This window comes from Phalaenopsis equestris, unplaced genomic scaffold (genome assembly GCF_001263595.1).
Source record: "Phalaenopsis equestris unplaced genomic scaffold, ASM126359v1 Scaffold000352, whole genome shotgun sequence".
Lineage (NCBI taxonomy): Eukaryota > Viridiplantae > Streptophyta > Magnoliopsida > Asparagales > Orchidaceae > Phalaenopsis > Phalaenopsis equestris.
This window is the reverse complement of record NW_018164794.1, coordinates 270,470-288,789: the sequence shown is the minus strand read 5'-3', so window position 1 is coordinate 288,789 and position 18,320 is coordinate 270,470. Positions and strand designations below refer to the sequence as shown.

At 34.7% G+C, this 18,320-nt stretch overlaps 2 protein-coding genes across 3 annotated transcripts in view; both read left to right on the top strand.

Moving 5' to 3' along the window:
- LOC110026112 (KH domain-containing protein HEN4-like) overlaps positions 1 to 7,183 on the top strand; it is a 31,362-nt gene extending 24,179 nt beyond the window's left edge. Inside the window, exon 7 of one of the 2 annotated variants that reach the window (XM_020726909.1) lies at positions 6,866 to 7,183. In XM_020726909.1, coding sequence (XP_020582568.1) covers positions 6,866 to 7,000 — 135 coding nt within the window. In that variant the 3' untranslated portion in view covers positions 7,001 to 7,183. The remainder of the gene's footprint in view (positions 1 to 6,865) is intronic. The other variant, XM_020726910.1, reaches the window with a different exon arrangement.
- A 975-nt stretch (positions 7,184 to 8,158) lies between these two features.
- LOC110026134 (transcription factor bHLH35) lies at positions 8,159 to 11,013 on the top strand. The gene is made up of 5 exons (XM_020726957.1): positions 8,159 to 8,290; positions 8,781 to 8,955; positions 9,047 to 9,259; positions 9,344 to 9,514; positions 10,693 to 11,013. Exons 1-5 carry the CDS (start codon positions 8,217 to 8,219, stop codon positions 10,792 to 10,794), a joined length of 735 nt encoding a protein of 244 aa, XP_020582616.1. The 5' UTR covers positions 8,159 to 8,216; the 3' UTR covers positions 10,795 to 11,013.
- Positions 11,014 to 18,320: the final 7,307 nt, after the last annotated feature.

Genomic DNA, 18,320 nt, shown 5'->3' with positions numbered 1-18,320 from the left:
AATTTTCATTATGTTGCAAATTTATACCCTCATCTCTTTATTAAATTAAAACCAAAGTTTTATTAGTGTAAAACCTGCAAATTGGTTTAGCATACTTGTCATGTCTATCATCCATTCCAGTACAAACTCTCACATTCTTTATATTTCATCACGGTTAAATTTGAGACCCATCAAAATTAAAAATTATTAATCGAGCCGAATGGTTTGTCTCATTTTTTGATGACCACATTAGAACCATTTGTATATTCCTCATGAAGGAAAAAAATCTGAAGCTGCATAAATATATCAATCGTTTCATATAATATGATTTTTACTCAATTCCAATGCAAAATTCAGATTCTCAAAACTAATAATGTAAATGAATGCTTCAACTCTATCCTTGGTCTCTACCTTGTAAAGAATTGTATTATCCATGTGAGTTCCTCTGTTGAAACTACACAATAAAATGGGATAAGTGAGAGAAAAAATAGTCATCTTCTAGAGGTATCTTTGTTTATAATTCTTTTTCATAATGTACAAAAAATTTTCTCGAGAGATGTCATGCTTACAAACACCTACCACATTAATAGAATGCAAAACAGGGTTCTTGGATTCAAAACTCATCTCAATATTGCGATTGAAAAATACCCTAAGGTCAGAGCTTTCTCATCCAATCGTCCTCTAATAATATTTTACTTTTTCTTTTGGTCACATTCACCAATCAAACTGCACAAAGCTTGACCTAAAATTCATCAAATGTATCTTCTTTGGGTATGCTTCTAATAAAATGGGTACAAGTGATATTCTGTCATTATAAAAAATACTATAATTTCGTGGATGTTACTTTCTTTGAAAACTAACCCTACTACCCTAAATCCGATATTTAGGCTAAGAGTCTGGGTGAATAAACTTGGGATACTACTCTGGATACCCACACCGATCTATAGTCATCACAACCAACCCTCTTTCCCTACAGTACTCTGGATTTGCACACTGATCTATAGTCACCACAATCTATTCTTCTTCCCTTTAACCATAATGTCTCCCAAGTTTCACCTGTTGAGAACATCCAACCTGAGATTAACAATAAGGAACTTCGTGCGTATAACATGAGAAAGAAATCCACTGAGCAGGATAAAGACAATATACAATCACATAATTATTCATAACCAAACTTGAATTCACACGCTTATGAAGTTCCAAGGGAGGTGGAATTCAGTGGGGAAGACTGAAAGTTGCATAAATTTTCCTATCCTAGTTTCCGTTGCATATGGGTAGCTATTATCAATCTATAAAGCTTTTATATCTAATCTTTGATAGTGTGCATATACTCAAGTGAATTCATGAAGCATTTCAAACTCTAGAATGAAAAAAAGACAGTTGAAGTGGAGATTTAATCTCTTGATCTAAATAGCACATGGACTTTTATATAGCTTCCTCTAGATAGAAGAACTGTAGGGTGCAAACAAGTGTTCAATATGAAGTCCAAAACAAATGAGAATATTGAGAGGTTCAAGGCTCAGTTGGTGGTCAAATGTTTCACTCAGTCTTATTAGATAGACTATCAAGAGACCTTTGCTTCAGTGACCAAGTTAAGCACTAGAAGAGTTGTTCTTTTCTTAGCAGCGAATGTGGTCAAATGTTTCACTCAGTCTTATTAGATAGACACTAGAAGAGTTGTTCTTTTCTTAGCAGCGAATAGAGACTGCGAATTGCATCAACTTGATATGAAGAATGAGTTTTTGAATGGATACCTTGAGGAAGTAGTGTATATGAAAATCCCATCAGGACTGAAAAATGATTCAAATAAAAATTTGATTTGTATACTAAAAAAGTCACTTTATGGTCTTAAACAATTTCTAAGGGCTTGATTTTATAAATTTGCTAAGACTATGAATTCTATTGGATATATACAATGCCAAACAAATCATACACTGTTCATAAAACATACACAGTGAGGTAAGAAGGTTATACTCATTGTCTATGTATATTAAAAGAATAATAATATTTTGTACACTAGGAGACTTGCGCCTCCAAACTAGGTCTGTCCGATATGGGTAGTTAACACCTCTTTAAAAGGAAGATATTTGCCTCATTGTATAGTACTATGACCCTTAAGCACTTTCAAATATGGTTTGTCCTATGAGGGCAGTTAACAGCTCTTTCAAGGAAAGACAGGTGCCTCATCATAGGACTGCGGATTGCCTCCAAATTTGGTTCCTCTAGTGCATATGGCCAACTGTGTCTATTTTCAATGGAAAATTAAAATCTGTTGTTGGGAACACAAGTATTGCACAGTGTGGTGCTCTCTCAACACCAAAGGGATATTTATATAGTCAAGGAAGAGGGACTAGGAGGGAATTTTTGGCGGAAAAAATGCAGAATATAAGAAGAATTTTTAATTTTTTAAATTAGCACAAAAAGGAAAACACCTCAAAAAAAAAAAAAAAAGAAAAACCAAAAATCCCAAAATTTCGCACTTAGTGCGCGAGGATGCCCGTAATCAACACGTACACGTGCAATTAGGGTAAGTGCGTAAATGTGGGCAATCAACATGTGTGCATGCATGCACATGCACTCTCGTGCCAGCTCACACTTGTCATTGCGGGCACGGGCACACACGTCTGCCCCTACGCACACTCGCATTTGTAGGCCTGCAAGTGCATGCGGGCACACATGCGCACACACAGTGTCATTGCCGCTGATGACGATTTTTTGTCCAACCCATTTTCGACACCTTTTGGTCTCTGGGATTTTTTACGACGTTCTTGTCTCAAAACTGATATCTTCAAATGAATATTGAGAAAAAATTGGGGCACAACCCCTGAGAAAAGGTCCGTACTAACAACTTATGAGCTGCTTCATATTACAATTTCGTTGGTAGCAGCAGCCAAAAGGTGGTGGTCCAACAGCGATGGCTGACAGTGGTTTTTCAATAGCAATGACCCGAGGGTGGTGGTTCGATGGCAACGATGGTGATGGTCGGGCAGTGGTGGTCCGGTGTTGGCGACTGCCAGACTATGTTGTTTTGGTGGCAATGACAATGGTGATCGGGCAATGGTGGTCCGACAGCGGTGACAACCACACTGTAGTGGTCTGACAATGATGACAGTCGTGGCTGGGCAATGACGTCGGCTCGAGATCTGGTGGAAACGATGGTTGTCTGATAAGGACGACAGTGGTGTTCGAGTAATGATGGTTCGACGATGGCGAACCTGATGACAGCGGCGGTGAATCTCGGGAACCCTCAAGAGCTTAGAACTCCTTCAGCATTCTCATCCCCTCTCATGAAGAGAGCTGACTTTTATTTATAGCTTTTGGGAGTGTCATCCTTCGTAATGCTATTAGAATCCGAACCGCAATATTGGACGACCCAAAATATTTTGCCCTGGTCGAATGAGTTTTAGGGGCATTTTAGTGCCTTAGTGATGTCAGAATTAAACGATTGTGGACTCATTTAATTCTTCTCATTGATACACTCTATTTTGCTATAAACTTGTCTTAATTGGAGATTATTTGATCCCATAAAATATATCATAAATATTTTAGTATGTTTTAAGTGCATGATTGAGTTATATTTGATGTTAAATTTGAGTCCAAGCGAGCCCACATATTCTTACTATGCTTTCTGTCTTTAGGGCCTTTTTCCAACAATCCTCTAAAATATATCTCTGATCAAGTTATGTTTGATGTTGGCCGACTCATCTTATCAAAACACTTCATTTGAATTGGAATATAGATGATTAAATATTTGGAGTGTCAAAGTTTTGAGAAAAATAGGCTGAATCCTGAATAGGCTCGATGCCTTTTCCCTTTGCTTTCATTCCATTAAATAATAATCTTACAATCTATTTTATGTACGAAATATTCTGTATAATCTATTTTAGCTAACTTAATAATGCATATTCATAATCTAAATATTTAGTTAACAAGGAAATAAATCAGAATAAAGAAATTGGAAATAATTTAAATAAGAAAACTCCTAATTATAAAAAAAATTTAATTTAGTTGCCTGATTTCTGTCTTTCGTGATTGACATCCCCTCTCAAATTGATGCTGGCTGATCAGGAAGCATCAATTTGTCAACAATAAACTTTGTCGGGACTAACAATTTTCAAGGAGTGTGTGTCGAAGCCGAGAATGTCGAAGCCTTAGAGACAACTCTTAAACCATAATATGATTTGAGCAAAGAAAAGCAAGAAATCTTCTATCGTTGCTGTCCAGAAATTTGAATTATAGCCACAAGAATGATTCACATCCAGTTGCACGATCCAAATGCTACCAATCATAGCCCACAAGAAGGATCCAGTACACGATCCAAATGCTACATATCGTAGCCCACAAGTAGGATCCGCATCCTGTTATACGATCCAAATGCTATTGATTCTTTCAGCGACTACGAGGACGATTTGTTCCCTGAACTTCACGGCAAAAGTGCTGAAGCCGAGATCGGGCGTGCAAATAAAAAAAGTGACTTTCTCGTTGGCATGCAGATGAAGGTGACAAAGAAGTGGGAGTCACTGCGGGTGGAGTTCGAACGAAGGAGAGGCTCTGTCAAGACCAGTCGAGTCGAAGAGGAAGACAAAGTAGAACAAAGATGATGTAGGCGAAGAAATAATCAGACGTCGAGCGATGATGAGAGATTCTGGACGACAAGAATTCCAAATCATTGATCTAAATCAACCTAAGAGATAAAAAAAAAAATCTAAAGAAAACAAAAAAGAACCAAAAGATCATGCACTGCCTTACATTCGGCTTGAGACCGAAGGAGAGGAATCTGAGCTTAAGCCTACGATCCTTGAGTGCCGAAAGGTCTAGGAAGGATCTCAGCGCTGAAATACATCAACTTTCCTTGAGTACCGAAGTTAAAGATAAAGCCGAAGCTGCTGAAGCAGAAGCGGACAATATCGCAGGTTGCGGACAAGACAACAAACGGACAATATCGCAGATCGCAACTAGAACCAAACATGGGAGACGGAACCAAGCAGAAGCGATTAATCGACCGAACAGTCAAGCAGACGATCAAGCGAAGCAAGCGAAGCAATCCAGGAGACCGAACCGCCTGATCGAGCGAGCCAAATGAGCAGGCGAAGCAGTTCAGGCGAGTAGACTAGCAGGCGAGTAGCCTAGACAAAGCCGCCAATGCAGTCGACCAGAGCAGACTAAGCCGCCGAAGCAGTCGAGTAGTCCAGACGAGGCATACAAGGGTTTAGGCGAACCAAACGAAGCAAATGATGGTTTAGATATAGCAGACAAGCGATTCACGTCGGGTTCACCAGACGAGTAAACGGGCGAAGCAGTCGCAACAGATAAAGATCCCTCTGAACGATTCCAAGGCGGAGCGTGCAGAGTCGTGTCTGCTTCAATTGCGAGGCGTTTTGTCAGATGGGCGAATCAAGACAAAGAAATAGTTCCTTACTTCCCGCAAGAAGACCGACGGGAAATGAGTCTTGACGGTTCTCCAACGATTATGAGTGCTTAGGGCAAAAATTTAGCTCTGATACCATGTCAATATTTTGCGTGAATAGGCTGAATCCTGAATAGGCTTGATGTTTTTTCCCTTTGTTTTCATTCCATTAAATAATTATCTTACAATCTATTTTAGATACAAAATATTATGTATAATATATTTTAGCTAACTTAATGATGCATATTCATAATCTAAATATTCAACTAACGGAGAAATAAATCAGAATAAATAAATTGAAAATAATTTAAATAAGGAAGCTCCTAATTATAAAAAATTTCTAATTTAGCTGCTTGATTTCCGTCATTCCTGATTGACATGGAGATCTCGGTTTCAACGTGCATCAAAATTCATGCATGATTAAGATAATTTTTTGTTAACTTATGAGTTGCCTCCCTATTTTCAGGAGTTGTTGTCAAAGACGATGAATATATAAATATATATATATCCTAAGTTATTGAACAGTTTTACAACATAAAAGAGGGGTTTTAAGGACATTGACATCATATTTTTTGGCACACAACCTCTATTGTTGGTCTTCCTTCAAAGCTGTCGGGTTGCCCTACTTCCCCAATGTACTCCGCTACTCCCTTAGAGGAAGTTATGTTGACAACACTCCCTTTGTTTTATATTTTAATAATTTATAATGTTGTGATGTCTTATCATATTTATCTAGATTATATCGACCTTATTTATATTAATTAAATTTTAAGTAGTCTTGTTGCATGCCGGTAAATTCATAGTTATAGAGTGATATATTAACTTCCTATTGTTATATGAAGACCCGACACATATAAATAAAAGAAAAAACTGACAGAGAGAACAAAAAGAGTTTTTACATGAATTTAAATAGTACCAACGTGACAATCCATGATCCAAATAGTTTTTTTGATTCGAACCACACAAGTTTTATTAGATAAGCATTTGCAGGAACTTTGGAATTCTGCATGGGTACTTGAAAGATTCACTTCCAAAGGGATTGTTTAACATTTGAATTTTCTCATGTATTCTTGCACAAAGTATCCTTACTAAACTTTAGTTCTATTGATTTGTTCCGGACCTTTCCCATTCCTTGTGTCATATTTTTTTGGCTTTGAATAAAGGTCTAAAGTAAAAATTAGATATTTTGATTTTGGTTCATATTTGATTTGAGTAGAGCGCCAAGTGATTAATGTCAATTCCAATTTTTACTCTGTTAAATTTTGAATGATTATCAAATGATTTTCTTATTTTAAGCTTAAAGTGATTTGCTTGTCCCTTTTGGTTAATTTCCTTATTTCAAATAAACTTGTATAATTATCTCCGTATATTCATCTTTAATTTAATTTAATTTAATTTTTTAAAACATCAACCACCTATTTATTGCAGAAGCTATTATATAGGATGAATGTGGATGATATATGTTTGATGAATAATCAGGTATCTGGAGCCAACGTGACAATCCATGATCCAAAACCGGGAACACATGAAGGAACCGTTGTTATATCGGGATCTCAAAAACAGACTCGCACTGCCCAAGGCCTTCTCCATGCCTTCATCCTTAATGAATTATAGTAATCTACTTCTCCTTATACTACAGCAGGAGTGCAGGACTACCAAAGCCTACAACATGCTTTAGCTCCTAGGGAGAAGCTGCTCTTTTTGTTCATCTGTTTATTTTTTTCCTTCCTTTTGATGTTGTTGTAACGGTTGAATGTTTATATATATATCTTTAATAGCAAGCTTTCAGGGAACCAAGCTATGTTGGCTGCTTGCTTCAATGTCGTTTGATGATAGATATTATCATATTGCTCTTAGAAATAAGTAATGGCCGAGCTGTATATAATTTGTCCAAAGCATTTTTCAATACATGAGATGATGTTTATTATAACAAAATTCTCTATAATTTCGAAATAATAGTTAAAAAAAACAAAAAGGCTCATGCAGAAAAGTCTTTTGAAATGCGCACAATGTAGTCAGAATAAGAGTTAGTCATTTATTCTCATGTAGGCATGAGAATAAGAGAGTCGGATGTTAGATTCTAATAGTTCTCATTTATTTTTCATACTACTTAATATAGAGCGTTGAGTGAAATACGTATCAAATGTATTTGAGTGAGTGATAAAAATATGTTTTTTATGACATGAATTGTGAGGAGGTACAATATTTTGTTATAATGGGTTCATGATAGTACCGTGCATTGTGTTGCTGAGTACCAATGCATACCTTTTTCTAAGTATTCAAGAGAATATAGTTTTTTTTTTATTTAATTCAAATATGGTTGATAAAAATATGGACTCTGTATTCATTACATGGTTAAGCTATATGTATTCACTAAAATTTATGATCTGGCTAGCAATATTTAGTGAAATTATAGCCAATTCATTTTGTTTAAATAATCTTTAGTTTTTTTTTAAAATAATATTGAATTGCTGATATAAAATTCGTGGAGGGTGAGCAAAAATACTATTATAATTTTAAAAATCTTTTTGTAAATCCGAAATCAGAAAAGAAATTAAGTTTAAACACGTGCTTTAACTCGTAGCTTAAAAATTAATTTTTGGGGTGCTGTAAAAACACGTGCTAAAGTAGTCGTAAGTGGTAGTAGGAGTCCGACTTTCGCATTAAACACGTGCTATTTGGTCTTACGCGGAACCACAGACCAACTAATTAAGCCACGCCACTTCTTTAATTCTTCTTTCTTCTTCTGCTGCTGCTCTGTATTATAAATAATCTCTAAGCTGCCGACAGCTGCTGCAATAATCGATCAAGCAGCTTCTTCCTTCCTACCATGGATGACATGGATGCCGACTACGATCACTACTGGGACACCAAGTTGTTCCTGGACGGCGAAGAACTCAATAGGTGATTTAACAGTATTCTGTCTCTCCTCTCTCTCTCCTCTCCTCTCAACCAACGGTAATTATTTAGTTATTAGTTCATTCGAACATGTGTGTTATGGCTTCAGGGGACTTTCCGGCCCCATTGAATATTCTCTTGGAAAGGGACCTCTCACTTCTTCCACAGCCGGCTGCCTCCTTTTCCACCGGATCAATGAGATTGGGATTCCCTTTTTATTTCATAAATTTTGTAAAATAAATTAATTAACCACACAATCAATGATCTATAATTTTCCAACCGCACTTCTTTAACTAATTAATTTTCTCTCCTCTGTTTCCTGGTTCCATCATTGCAGAGCAAGCAGGAAACAGGGGAACCTTTCCTTTCTAGTTAGTTATTAATTAACTTCATTTGAACGCTGGTCTTAATCAATCAAATAAATCTCCATCAAAATGAAAGTGAATTTCGATTGATTAAAATATGAATTAATGAAATTGTGTTACTGAACGATCAGCTGGGGTGGACTTGACGAACATTTATCCTCCTATGACTCGAGCTCGCCGGAATGTGCCACCTCCCCTTCCTCGTCCTCTGCAGCAGCAAAGAACATTGTCATGGAGAGGAACCGCCGCAAGAAGCTCAATGAGAGGCTCTATGCTCTCCGCAGCGTTGTTCCAAATATCACCAAGGTGTGTCTCTCTCTAAACCTCAAAATTCCCCCCCCCTTTTTTTTTTCATTTTAAATTAACCATAACGTTTGGATTGATTGATTACTCGAAGATGGACAAGGCGTCGATCGTTAAAGACGCGATTGAGTACATACAGCAGCTGCAGAAGGAGGAGAAAAAATTGGTGGCAGAGGTTGGAGAGATGGAGTCATGCCATAGATCAGGAGGAAAGATAATCAGTTCCTCCATTAGCGATGAAATTGTGAGGAAGAAGAGGAAGACATCACCAAGCTCACCTGGCGGACGACCAATCGATGCCATGGAGGTAATTAATTAATCTAAATTGCATTATTATGTGTACATTTTTATGGATAATATTTATATAATATGATGGAATGGGCGCATGCAGCTGAGCGTGTGTGCGGTGGGAGAAAGGACTTTGGCTGTGAGCATCAGTTGCAGCAGGAAGAGACACGCAATGATGAAAGTTTGTGAGATTTTTGAGTCTCTCAATGTCAAGATCATCACCGCCAGCTTCACCTCTGTCTCTGGCAGTCTCCTTCACACTCTCTTCATTGAGGTAATTAATATTTTCTTAAAAATTTAATTCCTTGTTTATTTAATCCAAATTGACCCATTAATATTGATATTAATATGTGCCACGTTCATCCCATCATCTTGGATTTTAATCACTATATATATATTTTTTATGCATAATATGTGAGATTTGAATCTACAATCACACGATGAGAAATAATACCCTCAACCACTGTATCTATATCATGAATAAATGTGATATACATTAAAAATTTTGATGATAAATTAGCAATAGCTCCAACAAAGCTTGAGAAAAAAATTATTATTATTATTATTATAAGTATTTTCAATTCACTTCTGTGAAATAATATGATTTTTTTTATATGAATGATATATATACCGTGAATATGATTTTTTTTATATGAATGATATATATACCGCGGTATGAATAATATGATTTTTTTTCAATTCACTTCTGATATTGCCCGATTTTTTTTTAAATGAATCGACAGGTAAAAAATATTCATACTATTCATTGAATAAAACAAGGCGATTTAGGGCGCAAACACAGCGTCATTGTCAGGTGTTGAAAGCGGTATGAAACGTTGACCTTAATTGTCACGTTTCTCCCTCTGTAAAGATTAATTTTGACACGTGTAGGTGGAACTAAAAACGCACGAGATGCGCGTGCCAAAAACGCGCGATTGACTTCCGTTGCTACTGAGAAGTGTGAACACGGCATCAAATCTGCAATCATTTAATTGTTATATTTAGTAGTTCATAATCATGTTTAAATTAATAGCTGCATCGTCATCCAATAAATTTAATTCTTTATTACAATTATCCCGAAATTATTTTTAACAACAAATACCTTAACAGTTTAAACCATACTAATCACACGCAATAACTTACTGTGGATAATATATATATATATATATCTGTGTGTGTGTTTGTGTGTTTGTGTGTCACGTACCCCAATCTGTTGGTTGACATGCACGGTATAAGACTCCTTAGGTCGGGAGTTCAAATGCCCTCTGACATTGTTGGTGTTGCTCGAATTGTTAGGCACATTAGAGGTGACTGGAGGCTCGTATAATAGTCTATTGCCATTAATTTTAATATATATATATATATATATATCGCAATATTGCAATACAAATAACCAAAGTTTTTCCTCTATTATTAAAGGTAAGAAAAAAAATGCTGTTATATATTTTGCAGACTAATGAGGAGACCAATGGCGAGGCATTGAAGGAGAAGATAGAAATGGCTATTGCTGAAATTAATGTTCCGAGAAGCCCAATGAGTGGCGTGAGCCTTTGAACAATGAGCATTTGAATGATTAGGTAGTTAGTCCTCTGAGCAATTGCTGTTGCGGCCGGTACTTGGTGCTGTTTTTGTTTTCCACTTCTATTTACTATGTCTATGTATTATGTATTAATGAACGGCTGCTGCTTGCTTTGTTAGGCTATATATTAGTCCATCATTCATATTCATTTTTTCCCGGGAATGAACCTACCTATGTTGTAACTTAAGAATTTTACGCACTGTCATTCATATTCATTTTTTCCCGGGAATGAACCTACCTTTGTTGTAACTTAAGAATTTTCTTGCCGTTTCAATTTTACTTATTTAATTGGCAGCTACAACTTCAAGCAGATTAAAGTCTCCACCCACGAGACTTATGCAACCGGAATTTAAACAAATAAGGAAGGATATTTAAACCAAAACATGTTGGCAGACCGTTTTTATCAGCACCCTAAACCATCACAAGCACAATAAATTGCTTGTTAATAATGATTGATGATTGAATCTTATCATATTCTTATCCTATTCATTGAAAATAAATATTAAGTTAGTCCTCTACATGTGAAATCTCGCTTGTGGTTGTTGCCTCTCTGTTGGACTAGAAGCTTTCCTGCAGGTTTAGTGGCAAATTATTCATGTGTGTTGAACCCAAAACTATCCGAGAATCACACCCAAGGAAGGAATGGAGCAAGTAAGATGAGTGATCAAGCAATGTGAACATTAAAAAAAAAGGGGTTCAAAGTCTCTTCCCATAAAATGCCATCCTATTTATAGATATATGATGCACATTGGCTACATTGCTACCTATAGGTCCATTCCTGTGTAACAGAAATGTAAGGGCATAATTATCATTTACGGTACATTTGATTATGTTAATAAATAATTACTGGATGAAGGTAGCATGCTTATTATCCATCGGCCTGCACTTGTCGGCTCGGTGATCACAGGCCAAATCACATGAAGATGATACGAGAGTTCATCGGTCAAGTATTCCCATGAGTTCTTCTCAGGTACTGGTTTGTTAGCCTCGTTTGTCGAGCGATAAGATGTCCTTTGTTCGGTCCTCCCTTTGGGAGTCACTCATTTGGCCTCTGTGTTATTCGACCCACTGATTAGGCAAACAACTTGATAGTCCTGTGACGATATCCTAACTCTGACATTAATTTTCTTGATTATCTAACTTGGTGTGTTGACTGGTTCTGTCACAACTTAACGAGAGACTTCATTCGTCGTGTTTCTCAGCTTTCTATCAAGATATGTGCTGCTATAATTTTGTCATGCAATGTAAATGGGTAATTTAATGTTTCTTGGTACTGTGAAGTAACCTTACTGAGAAAATGTGTTATGCTAATTATGAATCATTGCTATATAAATCTCTCTCGATCATAAAAGACACAAGTTGAGAGTTAGCATGAATTATCAAGTTTTAAAATTAACAATTAATGACACTTCTCAGCCCTGCAGTGAGATCCTCATTCTTAGAGTCCATACTCTAAGGTATCATATTGGCGATGATACGTAGAAACAAAGGCCATCGAAGGAATTTTGTAGATTAGCGTCAGACGTTTCTGCGGGTAATATAACAAAAGTCTGACACAAAACCTCATTGTCGATGGATTTAGCGTCAGACGTTTCTGCGGGTAATATAACAAAAGTCCGACACAAAACCTCATTGTCGATGCACCGACAAAATGTCTGACACAAAAACATGAGTCTTAAAGTCAATTAGCGTCGAGAATTGTCGATGCTAATGTTTGTGTTCGAAACGTTCACTGTTAGAAAGTTGCGACAAAATTTTTATGGACGTCAAATTTAAATACAGAAAAAAAGCCTGATTTGATGTGATGCAGACTTAACATCAGAACTTGGCCAACACTATTATTGTGTGTCAGAAAAATCGAACACAAACCTGAAGCAAATCTATAATAAATTTTAAAAATAATAAATAATAATAATATTTTTTACACCTGCAAGCAATAAATTGTACAAACATAATGTGTGTCAATCCAACATTTATTCATCCGCAACACAACAAATTGCACAAACATATATCAATATTGAAAATAAATAGAATGATCATAAATTACACAAAATCTACAGTTTTTCATCCAATGAAAATAAATAGAATTATCATAAATTACACAAAATCTACTAAGTTTTCAATCAAACAAGAATTTATAAAATGTAAATTGAAAATATATATGCAAAATATATTATTCAAATACCAAAGAAGAAAAAAATATAAACCTCTACTGGGAATCCTCATCTCAGTCATACCCTAGTGCTATGAACTTAGATGTCACTTGTCACGGTGATCTACAACCTGCCCTAGCTGCATGAGTGGCCTCGACTCTGTATTGCATGTCACATAGCTCACATTACTTCTCAATCATACCAGCGACATGTTCATCATGGTCCGATAATGATGATCTCGGATCCTGAACATAACAGGAGTGCTCGGCCTCAAATTCAACACTCTTTACCCCCAGTCAGTATACCCTCCCCTTCTTTCCAGTAGCCTGCCTCAAAATCTCTTAATCAATTGGTCATGACTTATGAGCTGACTGACTGCTACTACTACTAGCAGTTGTCGGGTTTTATCTTTGGGTCGGCTCTACGTGTTTTGAATGTATTCATAATTATCACACATAATTAAAATCAAAGAATAGTTAACTTCTTGCATTAAAAATGTAAGTAAATATGAGTTTTCATCCAACATTTACTCATCAACAATACAACAAGTTTTATAAACATATGTCGATAATATAAATAAATAGAATTATCATAAATTACCCAAAATCTAATAAGTTTTCCATCCAATGAAAATTAATAGAATTACCATAAATTACACAAAAGCTACTAAATTTTCAATCAAACATAAATTTGTAAAATATAAATTGAAAACATATATGCAGAATACCATGTCCAAATACCAAAGGAAGAAAAAAACATAAACCTGTACAGGGCATCCATATTGCAGTTTGTAATGATCTGATAACGATAATCTCGGAACCTGAGTAGATCAAGAGTGCTTGGCCTCGAATTCAATACTCTTTATGCCCAGTTTGTATACCCTCACCTTCTTCTTCCCAGCAGCCTGCCTCCAAATATCGTAGTCAGATTGGTCATGAGCAAGCTAACTACAACTACTACTAGCAACTGTCGAGTTTTATCTTTGTATCTAGCTCTATGTGTTTTAAATGTAGTCATCCCACATAATTAAAATCAAAGAATAATAATATTTATATTAAAAATGTAAGTAAATTATAGAAAATCAAAGTTTTTTACTAATATGAACACATTGAGATAAGTCGAAGGCCATTGTTATATCCACGATTACTAATGCATCCAAACATTCATACATACATAAATATATACACATACATATAATTATATAAATACACACACAAACATAAATATGTATGTTCACACACGAAGCCACACATAAATATAGACACACACACATACATAGATATATAAGTGTAGATAAGCAGACACACACACACAAATTAACACATTTACACATAAACACGTTTTCATATACACTCACATAAAGAGAGAGAGAGAGAGAGAGAGAGAGAGAGAGAGAGAGAGATATATATATATATATATGCATGCATAAACACATATATATACACACAAAACACATATACACAAACATTCACATAAATACACAAACATATAAACAATTGCACGACAATTGCACGCACGCATCGCACACATATAAACATAAACACATATACACTCACATAAATTCACACAGACAGAAATGGATTTACTCAAAACTCCCTAGCAAAATGTAAAAATGCAAGATTAATATGAATTTATGAATATTGGGATTTAAAGGCCAAAATTTTGGCTTCAAATCGGCTTATATCCTAATTTACTATGTCCATGGAGAGGATGAAATAAACATATTTACTAATTCCTAGTAACCCTAAGTCTTACTCGCAGCCAACACCACATGTGGCATGTCTAAACTCTAATACCTAAAATTAAAGAAAAAAATGGAAGAAATCAACAAAAGAGTAAACAAAATATTCGAGAAAATTTGAAATGAGGAGGAGAAAAAGAAAATTTTGTCGGAAAAAAACTAGGATAGGAGGATTAATCGGAGTGGCGAGGTTGCCCATCATAAACGATAGCATTGGGTCATTGGACGATCGTCAGTGAAGAACAATCATAGAGAGCTACAGTTTCTCTAGAGAGCTAATTGAATAGTGGAGAGCGTGAATGAGTCTAACAAGCAAGAGTTTAGATTTTAAGAGCTTGACATCAAATTTAGATAAAAAATATTCGACACAAAGTAATTCATATCAAATTTATCGAACACATTTATGCTACTATTACATGATAAAGATAAAGATCACTAATGTTGCTGTTAATTTCGACACAAAATGTCTGCTTCAACATGCAATGACACCAAATTAGTTAGTGATAATTCCCGTTGAAGATTAGATGCAGATATGAAAAAAATATTTACGTTGGGCATGTTCCAGCACAATTTCAGACGTTATTTGGTTTTTTTCTTGTAGTGGGCCCAACATTAGAGCTTTTGAAAGCTCCACCAATGTATATTATTCAACTATGTAATGAGGATTGTAGGTGGGTAATTCATGTCAAATTTATCGAACACATTTATGCTACTATTACATGATAAAGATAAAGATCAATAATGTTGCTATTAATTTTGACACAAAATGTCTGCTTTGACATGCAATGATACCAAATTAGTTAGTGATAATTCCCGTTGAAGATTAGATGTAGATATGACAAAAATATTTACGTTGGGCATGTTCCAGCACAATTTCAGACGTTATTTGGTTTTTTTCTTGTAGTGGGCCCAACATTAGAGCTTTTGAAAGCTCGACCAATGCATATTATTCAACTATGTAATGAGGATTGTAGGTGGATCGATTAAGGTAGGGATAATGCATTCGACGATAAATTTGATTAGCGTCCTTGACTTGATGTATGGACTTGGATAAAAACAAATGTCAAACTCCAGTAGTTCTTAAGATGTTTCTTAATGAAAGATGAGTGTACAACGATAACATGTACTTACAAACACAATTATATTTTTTGTTGCCAAATCACTACGACCAAAGTTATTTTATGTAACAATGATACACCGATCTAAGTAAACGAAGATCTTACTAATATAATGGAGATGTCACAATACCACATTCTCCTCCTATATTAGAACTGAGCTTATTGAATGAGATGAGACAATGAGACACATATACAATATATCTTATTTGATTGATTTCAACATTAGAGGCGATAAAGCTATAAATTTCTTGATTTGTTTAAATATAGTCTGACACTTAGATGCCGTTGAAAGCCAATATTATGGGCACCTTTCAATATATCAAAAAATGATAAAGATTTATTTCCATGTTGAGTTAGAAAGCAATACAAAGTTGATATTTGTTCATTCAAGTGTTGCATCACTTTAAAATTCTTTTGGGGTGTTGTATCATCAAATACTTTAATCTTATTAGGATTAGCTTTAGTCCCATAATTAGTGACTGTGAATTCAAACGATATACCTTTTATGACCTCAAAGGTACATTTTCCTAGGTTCAGTTATATTTTATATGATTATAGGAGGTGGAGATATTATCATAGGTAGAATATATATTGTGATATTTTAAGTTTTTTATTAATATATCATCAACATATGCTTTTATGGCATGCCTGTGAAATATTTGAAAACATTATTCATAAGATGTCGGTAGATAGTACTAACATTCTGAAAAGGAATACTTCGATAATATTATAAATTTTTATTAATTTGAAAAGAAGTGGCTTTTTCATCCGTAAGATTCATTTTTATTTGATTAAAATCAGAGTAACTGTCCAATGGACAAAGTTGGATGCCCAAATATGATGTTAGAAAGTTGATATGTTTAAGGGAGAAAAACTATCTCTTAGATAAAATTTATTCAAGATAATGTAATCTAATACATTCCATAAGTTTTGTTAGCCTTTATGGACCATGATGACATTTGCTAATCAAGTAGGATAATGTATCTCTCATATGAATTAGGAATTTGGAAACTTTATCTCCATGTATGACATAAAGGTAATATTATTGAAGATTGTTTGGAAGGGTCTCCCAATGATGAAATTATATGTTTATTCATAAGATATACCTATTATGAATTAGATTGAGTAGGTCTCCTTTCAAATTAATTTTTTTAAAGAATAATAGAGATGTTGATTATTTAAAAAAAACATTTTAAAGCTCAATTGAGAGAGTGATTATTTTTTCTATCCTCATTGTTCAATTATAAAGACCACATAATGTTTAGACTTGGAATAAAAAAATTATCAAGAATAAAATATCATTAGAGATTTCATTATCAATCAAAATTCTTTTGATATTATAATATGGGCTTTCAATTATTGCATTAATGAAGAATAGGTCTTGATACGACATTTGAATCTTCTCTAAGTTATATTCATCAAAAGTGATAAAGCACATTATATGAAATATTTTCTACAATGACTCTTATCTTAAATGGATAATAGTGGATCTTCAATAATTATTTGAATTCCTTGAATATATCATAATTGATTTATTATTGTCAATAGCCTAATCAGATCAACCTTTAATTTTTTCTATGAGCAATTTATATTCTTGATGGCAAATTCATGACTTTGACATATTTGATAATATTTTTCTTAAAATTTTTAGTTTATTTTTAATGGAATTAGCAATCTAATAGTCTTTTAATATTGTAATAGATGTTAAATTTTAGTAGGAGATATATTGAGTGATGTATACTGATACACCTAAAATATATAATATTTTTAGACTCATTTTTATACCTATTTTTGAGATATTGCGCTTTAATGAAAGAGATATTTGTGTGTTTTTCGATATTTGTGTGTTTTTCTTTCAAGTATAAGTAAAGAGTTGAAAAATGCTAAAAAGAGTGAAAAAGAATCACTTAAAGAAGTGAAAAAGGATCAAATTTGGAGCAAAAATATGAAAATGGTGAAAAAGTGTTTTGGCGCCTAAGCGCCAGATCTGGTGCTTAAGCGTCGGTGAAACAGAGAAGACCGAGCCTAAGCTCCAGAGACTCCGTGCTTAAGCGTCAGAGGCAGTTATTTGGTTGTTTTCTTCATTTGATCGAATTTTGAAGAGACATTTGAGACACCTATTGACTAAAGAGGGTAGTTATGACCACTAGGAACAAAAATATTATTAAAAGATTTGTGAAATGAGAGTAAAAGGAGGCATCCCATGGAGAATACATCGAATTTGGATACATTTTGAAGAATTTCCAAGGCACCTCTTGGGAAATTTATAAAAGAAAGAAGTTGAGACATTTGAGGGGGGGGCCTGGAAGTTCTGAAAAGAGTTTGAAGAGGAGTCCTGAGGAGTTTTGAGAGATAGTTTTGGAGAGATTTTCAGGCACCACATAAATTTACTTTATCCTTTTTGTTTTTAGTTTATTTTGAGAGTGTTGTAAAAGAGAAGAGATTCAAAGGAACTTCAAGAGTTTGGTGGAAGATTTGAGATAAGTTTT